The 11506-nt window shown below is 39.7% G+C and overlaps 2 protein-coding genes across 2 annotated transcripts; both read left to right on the top strand.

The window, feature by feature from the left end:
- Window positions 1-2866: 2866 nt before the first annotated feature.
- Window positions 2867-7140, top strand: LOC128193346 (pentatricopeptide repeat-containing protein At1g80270, mitochondrial-like). Its single transcript, XM_052867537.1, has 3 exons — window positions 2867-3023; window positions 3256-3784; window positions 5732-7140. The coding sequence occupies exons 1-3, from the start codon at window positions 2989-2991 to the stop codon at window positions 6974-6976; spliced, it is 1809 nt and encodes a 602-aa protein (XP_052723497.1). The 5' UTR covers window positions 2867-2988; the 3' UTR covers window positions 6977-7140.
- A 2648-nt stretch (window positions 7141-9788) lies between these two features.
- Window positions 9789-10883, top strand: LOC108344563 (uncharacterized). Its single transcript, XM_017582997.1, has one exon. The coding sequence runs from the start codon at window positions 9789-9791 to the stop codon at window positions 10881-10883; it is 1095 nt and encodes a 364-aa protein (XP_017438486.1).
- Window positions 10884-11506: the final 623 nt, after the last annotated feature.

Below are 11506 nucleotides of genomic sequence, written 5' to 3'. Positions count from 1 at the left end.
GATTACAAGGACACTGTAAATGCTTACCCGAGAGAAAATTGGAATTTGTACAGAAAGTCCAACACAGGTACTCAGTCAGGTGAACAGGGGTCACCATTGGAAAAAGAAGTGACTTTTAGGCACTTTTGCACTTGTCTTAGGCTGTTCCTTGTGTTTCAGTGGTGGGAAGTGATGTTTTGGCACCCCATGATGGAGGAAAAAAACAATGTTTATGAGGTGAGCAACTTGGGTGAGATAACATGCTGTCAACTTTGACTTTTGCTGGCTATTTTACTGATAACTTTTCCCACCGACCTCCAAATGATGTGATTCTTTTTTTATTAGAAACTAGACTCAAAAATCTTTCCAATGACTACTAATTTGTAATTTTTGGACCTCTGAGTTGGTACAGTTTATTGTTTCAAGTTAGCGTTTCATATATTTTTGCCAACTCTCACCTTTGCTTGTTCTTTTGCTCATATCTTTCTCCACCGAACTCCAAATGAGTTGATTCTTGTTTTGTTGGAATCTAGACTCAAAGACCTGTCAAATTATGCCTTGGAAATCAAGTTTACACCTTTTTTGACACTGTAATCGATTACAAGGACACTGTAAACGATTACCCGAGAGAAAATTGGAATTTGTACAGAAAGTCCAACACAGGTACTCAGTCAGGTGAACAGGGGTCACCATTGGAAAAAGAAGTGACTTTTAGGCACTTTTGCACTTGTCTTAGGCTGTTCCTTGTGTTTCAGTGGTGGGAAGTGATGTTTTGGCACCCCATGATGGAGGAAAAAAACAATGTTTATGAGGTGAGCAACTTGGGTGAGATAACATGCTGTCAACTTTGACTTTTGCTGGCTATTTTACTGATAACTTTTCCCACCGACCTCCAAATGATGTGATTCTTTTTTTATTAGAAACTAGACTCAAAAATCTTTCCAATGACTACAAATTTGTAATTTTTGGACCTCTGAGTTGGTACAGTTTATTGTTTCAAGTTAGCGTTTCATATATTTTTGCCAACTCTCACCTTTGCTTGTTCTTTTGCTCATATCTTTCTCCACCGAACTCCAAATGAGTTGATTCTTGTTTTGTTGGAATCTAGACTCAAAGACCTGTCAAATTATGCCTTGGAAATCAAGTTTACACCTTTTTTGACACTGTAATCGATTACAAGGACACTGTAAACGATTACCCGAGAGAAAATTGGAATTTGTACAGAAAGTCCAACGCAGGTACTCAGTCAGGTGAACAGGGGTCACCATTGGAAAAAGAAGTGACTTTTAGGCACTTTTGCACTTGTCTTAGGCTGTTCCTTGTGTTTCAGTGGTGGGAAGTGATGTTTTGGCACCCCATGATGGAGGAAAAAAACACTGTTTATGAGGTGAGCAACTTGGGTGAGATAACATGCTGTCAACTTTGACCTTTGCTGGCTATTTTACTGATAACTTTTCCCACCGACCTCCAAATGATGTGATTCTTTTTTTATTAGAAACTAGACTCAAAAATCTTTCCAATGACTACTAATTTGTAATTTTTGGACATCTGAGTTGGTACAGTTTATTGTTTCAAGTTAGCTTTTCATATATTTTTGCCAACTCTGACCTTTGCTTGTTCTTTTGCTCATAACTTTCTCCACCGAACTCCAAATGAGTTGATTCTTGTTTTGTTGGAATCTATACTCAAAGACCTTTCAAATTATGCCTTAGAAATCAAGTTTACACCTTCTTTGACACTGTAGTCGATTACAAGGAAACTGTATACGATTACCATTGTGTTTTTTCTACAGATTGGCTCTGCACTTGTCCAACTTGGTCCCCTAAGTAAGAATGGCTTCTTCTCCACTTCTTGGGGTCACCTCCCATCACTTTCCACTCTCTACCTCGACTGAAACACCAACACCAAGTAAATACAAGTGGACTTGTGCCTGAAAGTAACAATTTTTGCCAATGATCACCCATGACACCACAGCTGACTACTTCAGTTCAACTTTCTGTACAAAACAGTGATTTCTCTCGTGTAATCGTTTACCAGGCCACTGTAAACGATTACAACAGTGTTTTAGTTTTACAGACAACTGCAATGTCATTAAGTGGTATTGGTTAGTGGTATTGGTGTTTTACTCACAACTGCAATGGTATTAAGTGTATCATAAATTGAACATTACATAATAAATGTCGAGAATTGAGGAACCAGTTTTAAAGTAAACAACTTCATTAAATTAAAGACTTGAAATTATCAAAGTAGGAACTGTGGTACATAGTTCTTTATAATGCAGAAAATAAAGCCTAAACAACCAATTTTAAGTCTGAGGATTGTTTTCAGAAGCACTTTGGAAGTGTTGCAGTTGTTGTTCAATGTTCCCAACGCGCGATTGCAACGCATCAAACCTTGTAGTGATGACCATGTCCATGTTTTCAAATCTTGTTTCAAGGGCAAGATGGAGGACAGAGCGACACACAAGATGGAAGGGTTTCCTTGTGGACGACAGACCGACACAAAAGATCGAAGGGTTCAACGTCCGTACTACGGTAAAGATTGAACACACAGCCACACAGAATATTCAAGGTTTCAACGCACGTATTGAAGAAGGAGGAATGGAAGTTTCGAAGACGAACGAGAGAGCGAGAGAGCGAGAGAGCGAGACACTGGAAGGGTTGAACGAATGTCTTTCCCACCCTAAAACGCCAAACCCAATTCTTAAAATTTTAACCTGGAAATCCCAAAATACCCCTCGCCCCGTAACCCTTTCTCTGTCTTAATTTCAAATTACTGAGCCAATGAAGCGCTGACACGTGGCGTTGTCAAAACAGTGTTAAAAATTCGTTGTCCAAATAACATTTTCCTTTTCCTTATAAGGTGTGGAGGATATTTGGGTAAAAGAAAAGAAAAGGGTGTTGAGGGTTTAGGAAGAGTTGCCGAGGTGATATAAAAAGAGAGGGTTTTCTAACTAGGGTTTAAGCCTCATTTCATTTCTCAAGCTTCCTCTTTCACTCTGTTCTTACCATGTGGTCACTCCGTCGAGCTTCACTTCGTCTCAGGTAACCAACCAACTCAGTATCTTTCGTTCAGACACAGATTCTCCAAAAACCAACTCTCCTTTCTTCTCCACCATCTTATGATTAATGTTTAATCCTACTACACACTGCCTGATTGTATCAATTTTTGTGAACTAGGGTTCTCACCGGCTAATGATTATCCCAAACCGTTGATTTTATTTTTGTGTTTTTTATCTGCTTCTGATTAGTTTATGCTTGCTTTTTATTGTGGTAGGAGCCAAAGGCTTAATGCGGGAGCTACCCGTGCTCCTTGTGTCAATTTAGTGCCTACCACTTGTCTTGAAAACGAGTGTGGTATACACCAGTCTCGTGACATCTCCTACGGTAGATTTCTGTCAGCTGATACGTTTTGCTCCACGGACCTTGCTTCCCTGAATTTTGCTGTTGACTGGCGCGGGATTTCCTCGCAAGCCGGTGCTAGCAGCACGAAAGAGGATGATGGTGAGCTGGAGGGTGAGAGTAATGATGAATCTGACGCGGACTTGTCTGATGGGGATGAGGAGAGTGAAAAACTACATGATGAGCTGGAGTTATCTGATGATGAGACTGGTCCAACCAAGAAACAATCACCAGGTAGACAAACACAATCGGAACTATTCAAGGAAATTGTAAAAGCTCATGGTTTGTCGGTTGATTCTGCTCTCGATAAGTGGGTCGAACAAGGGAAAGAACTAGGTCGGAAGGAGATCATGCTGGCGGTGCGCAATCTTCGGAGGCGTAAAATGTATGGGAGGGCTCTCCAGGTAAATTAGTGAAGCTTTTATATGCCATCAATTTATCCAGTTAAACGTTTCGAATATTTTTCTTACAAATTTAGGTTGCCGTTGGCGTTTCAAGTTTATTGCTTGACATTTTCCACCCATTCTGCTTATCTTTCCTTCTTTATACTCTTGTGTTGTGACAGATTGCAAATCTTTTTCTTACATCCCTATGTTTTCTGCTACCAACCCTTTTCTGATATTTCCAGACGGACTTTATAAATATTTTTAATTTTGAATAGTTCTTTAAAGAACCTACACACGTTGTGAACACAAAGTAGATACCAAGCTCAATATCAAGTTTTAGTGTATTATGGTACTGAATGTTGGAGGAAGAGTTGGGGTGGTATAAATCAGTACGTTGATAGGACTGTGAAGTCTTGCAAGAAAGCATAGGATATGGACAGTTAGGACACGATTAGATATTGCTGTAACACTCATCAATGAAAAAATGATAGAGGTGATTTAAATGTCTAAAGGTATGTGAATATCGTGGTGAAAGTATTTCTGGGAATTTAATTTTAATTGAACGCAGTGCTATCATCTGATCTTGCAGTCAATCTGTTAGGACTTAGAGAGTATAGGAAAGGAGAAAAGGGAAACAGAACACTTAACTGTTAATCAGTTAAGTGAGGGGGCGGGAAAAGGCCTGTATATTAGGACCCTTTATTGTTTCAGTTAGCCAGTTGTGTAGTTTGTATGTGTTGACCGGTCTTAGCACCAGGTGGAGGAGGTTAAGCTCCTAAGATACAGTGTATTCTTGATTCATTGTTGTGAATACCATTCATACTATTCCTTCTTTGGAAAATCACCCTAGGATTCCTTCTAGTATTTAAAACGAGTTTGAGATCTTGAGAGAAACCAAATACTCATGGGTTTTGTGGAAAAGTAATACTCAATACTTTCTGAATCATAACCAAGTTATAATTCCAAGCAGTTTCAATAATTTGAGGAAACCATGTTCAAAATTGTAAATCAGATTAAGTGCATTTACCCTCAGCGAAAATTAATATCAGGCAAAAACTAAAGCAATAAAGTCTCCATTTATTCTAAAACAGATCTCATAGATACAACAACCAAATTTGGAGCAACTAACTAGACACCTCGTACAGAAAAGCCGAAATTTCCAGCAAGTATTCCAAAACCAGAATTCAATTAATCAGAAGGTGTGTACGGAAACCCAAAATGGAATGATGGACTGTGCTAAAACAGGTTGCGAGCATGGAATGTGTCTACAGATAGGTTTGGTCAAGATTTGGAATGGGAAAAGAGTCTTATTTGCAACAGGATTCAAACTTCTCTGAAACACATATGCCAACATCAATAACTACTACATATGTATTATTAAATCTGAAACATTAACCATTTCCAGCAAAATAACGTTAGAAAAGGGATGTTAGTCTACAAAGCCTAATATTTCCATACAATCAGCAGGAGGATTCTTTTTCTCAAAACTCACATTAGTAGATAATAGTTTGAAAAACTCATTTCATCTCATATAGTTCAGATATTGATGAAACTATTCAGATAAAAGTATTATTGGCATGGATTCATTGGTTACTTAGAATTGAGCATACCGGTAACATAATTTGTATAATTTCTTGAACTTATCTAGAACTTTTGTAGTTTGTTGCTCCATACTTTCCAGGATTTTATAACTACGATTAGGACTGGGTAGTAGTTGTGTTTTGCCTGGCATATTTATGAGTTGCAAATGTTTTTAGTGGCACATTTTTTCCTTCAGTTGATATTAAATAGGCAATGTTTTGCACGGAGTGTTTTGTTCCATTAATGTGTTCTTTGTTGTGGTAATAACTATGGTATCTGTTTAATTTACGAATTGACGTTGATAATGTATAATAACCTTTTTTAAGTTTCTGGTTTTTCAATATAATGCTTTATGCTTTAATGTTTTCTTTATTGGAGCTGTAGCTCTTTCAGTGGTTAGAGTCGAACAAGAAGCTTGAATTTGGTGAGAGAGATTTTGTTTCTAAACTCGATTTGATTGCCAAGTTACGTGGCCTTCAAAAGGCAGAGAAATACATTGAGAGTGTTCCAGAATCTTTTAGAGGTGAGCTATTATACCGAACGCTGCTGGCTAACTGTGCTGGTCAGAACAATATGATGGCAGCTGAGAGAATATTCAACAAAATGAAGGACTTGGATTTTCCACTTACAACATTTACTTGTAACCAGTTGCTGCTTTTGTACAAGAAGTTGGACAAGAAGAAAATAGCTGATGTGTTACTACTGATGGAAAAAGAGAATGTCAAACCTTGTATCTTTACTTACAGAATCTTATTAGACGTGAAGGGCCAGTCTAATGATATTGCTGGAATGGAGCAAGTACTGGAGACAATGAAGGTGGAAGGGATTGAGCCAGACATCCAAATTCAGGCACTCTTGGCTAAACATTACACCTCAGCTGGGCTTAATGAAAAGGCTGAAACTGTACTGAAGGAGATAGAAGGTGAAAACTTGAAAGAAAATCGGTGGCAATGTGCAACATTAATTCGTCTTTATGCAAATCTGGGAAAGGCCGATGAAGTGGAGAGAATTTGGAAGGTTTGTGAATCAAAGGCTGGGATTGATGACTGCCTTGCTGCAGTTGAAGCTTGGGGAAAGTTAAAGAAAATTGATGAAGCTGAATCAATTTTTGAGAGGGCGTCAAAGAAATGGAAACTTAATTCCAAGAACTACTCAGTTCTTCTGATGGTTTATGCAAATAATAATATGCTAAAGAAGGGTAAGGATCTTGTTAGGCGAATGGCAGATAGCGGGACCAATATAGGCCCTTTGACCTGGAATGCACTTGTGAAACTGTATATCCAAGCAGGTGAAGTTGAAAAGGCAGACTCTATATTGCTGAAGGCAATCCATCGGTATAATGTGCAACCAATGTTTAGCACCTATATGGCTGTTTTATGGCAGTATGCAAAAAGGGGTGACGTCCACAACTCGGAGAAGATTTTTCATGCAATGAGAAATTCTGGTTATACATCTCGAATAAGTCAGTTCGAAGCTCTGATACAGGCGTATATAAACGCCAAGGTTCCAGCTTATGGTATAAGAGAGAGGATGAAAGCTGATAACATATTTCCCAACAAATTAGTGGCTAACCGGTTGGTTCAAGTTGACGCATTTAAGAAAAATGCACTTTCCGATTTACTTGATTGAGAAAATTGGTACATTTGGTATTCTCTGACAGTTGTTTCTACTCTTTCAATGCAACTATTATATTGTTAGTTAGTTGAATTGCAGATTGCATAATCCAAGTTTGAATGTTTTGTCTTATACTGCTATCAGCATATATTAATACTTAGGTCCTGGTTTTATGATTCTATATCGTCCATTGGTTGTGAAGTTTTCTTTTTTAATTAGACGCTACAATCTTTTTACACATAGGATAGCATGACAGTAGGTAAATGCTTTTCGTAATACCATTTATAGGATCTAGTCGAAACCAAAAAAATGTTTAATATTAGCATATTCAAACTTGATATTTTTCGGCCAAGAAATTTTAGTCAGTTGTTATAAGCTTTCTGCTATCATATACGATTCATTTTGGTGAATTTTATGTAGTGCAATCATGACTTTAAATAGTCAAATAATGTGAAACAACACTTAACAAAATTATTAGAGAAAGGGAAAAACATTAAACTGCCTGTGAATACGTCTCCGGTTAACACATTAATTTTAAAATTACCTGTATAATATACTGTGCACTATATTTGCATAGCACACTTTTTATTTTAGTTTAGAATTTGGTTTTTCAGTTTGTTGGGAATCGAATTTTGACTTTTTTTTAGTGTTAACCAAAATATCAATTATAATTTGGTTTTTGAGAATCGAATTCTTTGATTTTTTATTTTTATCTTTAGTTTGAATTTTATTAAAATAAAAAAAGGGAAAATAAGGAAATTATAAGTTTTCGTACGGAGAAGATATGTATTTATATGTTTGAATTTTTTTTCATGTTTTTTAACTTCGTATAGTTTTCAATTTATTTAAATTGTTAATTTTCAAAATTTAATTTATTAAATATTAGAAGTTGAAAATAAAAACTAGGAAAGAAAAATTGTGTAAATATTTATATATTTGTAATTTTTTTTGTTTCATGTAAGACCTTGGAAAATGGAAAATGGCGTACATTCGCTGGAGTCCGCGTGGCAGTCGGAGAGCGAGACACCTCAGCAACGCACGTGGCGACCGCAGGTCGAGACACTTCTCTTAGTTTATTTTCAAGATTTTCAATCTGAGTTATTGAACGTTCGGTCTTACACCTGACGTTCGCCCAGAATAGCGTTCGGTCTTACACCGGACGATCGTACTGGAAGGCGTTCGGTCTTACACTGAACGTACGCTCAAAGTGTCGTTCGGTTTCATACTGAGCGTTCGTCCTAATAGTGCTCGGTTTTGAAATGAGCGTTCGTCCAAATAGTGCTCGGTCTCCAACTGAGCGTTCGTCCAAATAGTGCTTGGTCTCCAACTGAGCGTTCGTCAAAATTGTGCTCGGTCTCCAACTGAGCGTTCGTCCAAATAGTGCTCGGTCTCCAACTGAGCGTTCGTCCAAATAGTGCTCGGTCTCCAACTGAGCGTTCTTCCTAATAGTGTTCGGTTTTAAGCTGAGCGTTCGCCCGAAATAGTGCTCGGTCTCCAACTGAGCGTTCGTCCTAATGGTGCTCGGTCTCCAACTGAGCGTTCGTCCTAATAGTGCTCGGTCTCCAACTGAGCGTTCGTCCTAATAGTGCTCGGTATCACACTGAGCGTTCGTCCGAATAGTGCTCGGTATCATTTTGAGCGCTCGTTCTCTTTTCACACCAAATAGCGTTCGTCCAATGAACAGTACATGATATTAATGAACAGTGATGAATAGTAAATGATGATGAATAGTAAATGATGAATAGATGAATGGAAAATTGTGACGTTTGAAAGAGCGTTCCGAGGAGGAACGACTCAGAACTTGATTATTAAGATTTGTAATGTATGAATGTGGTAAGCTTATCCGGTTGTTCATCCTGATGTTCCGTGAGTACTCGTCCTCACGTAGAGGGGGTACGTCATGTGTGGGAACGGCAGGAGGTCCTAGTCCTGGTGATTATTTGGACAGATAGGACTAACCTCGGGTGGCAGCTGATGAGAGTTCCAGTTACTACATCACCCGGGTGCACGAACACCGAAGCTACACAGAGTTCATACAGTCCGGACAGTCAGTCGTGTTGAGTTTTATTTAGTGAGTACGTTAAAGTGGGTTGTTATGTAATGAATGTGTATGTTGAGATATGCATGTATGTTGAATTGTTTACCTGAAATTGTATGTTGATGCATGAGTTAAATTACGTAAGCTTACCCTTTCGTTTTCCTTGGGTTGTCCTTTGTTCTTGTACGTCCGTCTTGTCATTGCAATGATCATCCGTGTGGATGTGAGCAGAGGGAGACGAGCGTTTGGAAGAGTTGCTGGAAGAAGAGAATCTGGTAGATGTGGAAGTGAAGACCGAACAGTGAGACCGTTCAGCCAGTAGTGTATTTTGTTGAACTGAGTGGTCGTTCGACCACCTCTTGCTTTCGTTTAAGTTTAATTCGACCGTTCGGTAATTGTTTCTGTAAACCGTTCGGTCATCTTTCTTGTACGTTCGGCTTATTCACTTGTAACTCTTGTGTGGACGTGTGATTTTAAGCGCTCGTCATTAATTGTTGAAGTTGTACTCAAGGACGTTCGTCCTTGAGCGTTCGTTTGTTTCAAAATTTTAAACTTTTAGTGTAAAACTGTTTGAGATTATTATTAAATGTGATTTTTCTAAATTTATAGTTATGACTGTATTTTTGGGATGTCACATTAGTGGTATCAGAGCAGTTTTGTTCTTTTAAGGACATTGTAGGTTGTGAGTGCACCATGCATGTTTTGCTGTGTGCTCGACATTCGTCTATTGAGTAATATAGACTCTTTGAACTTATCTAACGATCATTTCCTCTACTTTCCAGAGAACCAATGGCACCTAGACTTCCTCCTCCTCCACCACAGACCAATGAACATGATGTGCCCAACAACACAAGGCTGTTGGAATCTGTGATCGAGAAGCTACAAGAGCAGAATGCTGTTCTGATGCAGCAGAACGTGACTAATTCACAAAATCTCGAAGCTGCTCGCGCCAATTCTGAAATGACTCAGAGGCAACTAATGGAAATTCTTGCAGCTACTAGGGGTACGCCGGGAGCATCTGCTTCAAATGCTACTCATCAAGCTGAGTGGACTTTGGAGAGCTTTTTGCAGCATCGCCCTACAAAGTTTGATGGGAAGTGCCCTCCTGACGGAGCTGATCAGTGGATAAGGGACATGGAACAGATCTATGATGCCAAGGAATGTCCGAACGATAGAAGACTGGCATTCATTGAGTATTTATTGACTGGGGAGGCCAGTCATTGGTGGTCGACTGCGAAGATGTTGCTAACGGAATCTCACAGCCCTATTTCCTGGAAAGTCTTCAAGGAAAAGTTTTATGAGGAGTATTTCCCGGATAGTGTTCGTTTCGGCAAAGAAGTGGAATTTCTCCAGTTGGTGCAAGGTAATATGTCTGTTTCCGAGTACACCAACAGGTTCAAACATCTGGTTCGTTTTCATACCCTGGCGATCAGTGAAGTGTGGCAGTGTAGGAAGTTTGAAAATGGGCTGAGAAGTGATCTGAAGGTACTGATATCTAGCCTGTGCATTAAGTCTTTTCCTGCCATGATTGAGAGAGCAAAAGTGTTAGAGAAAAATGTGGCTGAAGCAGAACGACAGAAGAAGCAACAACAGGCAACTAGAGGGCCGATCATGTCCAGGCCGAATCTGAATCGGAACAGGTTGCCGTATGCTCGTCCAGCACAACCATCAAATTCTCAGGCTATGGTTGTTGCCGGACAGTCTGGACAGCATGGATCAGTCAGATGTTTTAAGTGTGGAGGACCACACTACCGATCGTCGTGTCCTCTGTTGGAGGGAGCAAAATACTGCACTCGCTATAGAAGACACGGTCACATGGAGCACGAGTGCAATATGGGCGGACGAGCAGTAATGAGGCCACCAAATGCCGGAAGGATGCAATAGAATCGGGGTGGAAGAGCACAAGCAGTTGGTCGTGTTTATGCGATAACGGGCGCGGAAGCTGCCAGTTCAGGTACGCTCGTCACTGGTACTTGCTTATTACATGGAATGCCTGTTTGTGTGTTGTATGATTCGGGGGCAACACACTCCTTCATTTCGAAGGCGTGTGTTGAGAAATTGGGATTAGGCGAACGCGAGATGCAGTTCGACTTGGTAGTGTCAACCCCAGCGGCTGGTGAGGTTAGGACGTCCACTATGTGCGTCAGATGTCCTATAGAGGTTGAGGGACGTAATTATAAGGTGAACCTCATTTGTCTACCCCTAAAGGATTTGGAAGTGATCCTAGGAATGGATTGGTTGGCTGCCAATCGCATTCTCATTGACTGTGGTGCTAAGGAATTGGTGTTTCCGGACGAGTACGAAGTAGAGCTATCAGTAACGCTCGGTCAGCTAAAGGAAGACATCGTGGATGGTGCTAGTTGTTTTCTGATCATGACACATTCGGACGAACGACTTGAAGGTTTGAATTATGAGCGATCGTCCAGTAAGTCGAGTGGAGAACGATCAGTCGTGGATGAATTCCCTGATGTATTTCCTGATGAAGTGCCTGGATTACCTCCTCCGCG

The sequence above is a fragment of the Vigna angularis genome, chromosome 8, assembly GCF_016808095.1.
Source record: "Vigna angularis cultivar LongXiaoDou No.4 chromosome 8, ASM1680809v1, whole genome shotgun sequence".
Lineage (NCBI taxonomy): Eukaryota > Viridiplantae > Streptophyta > Magnoliopsida > Fabales > Fabaceae > Vigna > Vigna angularis.
This window is presented reverse-complemented; position numbering and strand designations above follow the sequence as displayed.

Bases quoted from the DNA above. Each gene is read 5' to 3' on its own strand.
- LOC128193346 (XM_052867537.1), top strand. From the start codon at position 2,989: ATGTGGTCACTCCGTCGAGCTTCACTTCGTCTCAG. The intron at 3,024-3,255 runs GTAACCAACCAA...TTATTGTGGTAG, and splicing joins CGAGCTTCACTTCGTCTCAG to GAGCCAAAGGCTTAATGCGG. The intron at 3,785-5,731 runs GTAAATTAGTGA...TTGGAGCTGTAG, and splicing joins TGTATGGGAGGGCTCTCCAG to CTCTTTCAGTGGTTAGAGTC.
- LOC108344563 (XM_017582997.1), top strand. From the start codon at position 9,789: ATGGCACCTAGACTTCCTCCTCCTCCACCACAGACCAATGAACATGAT.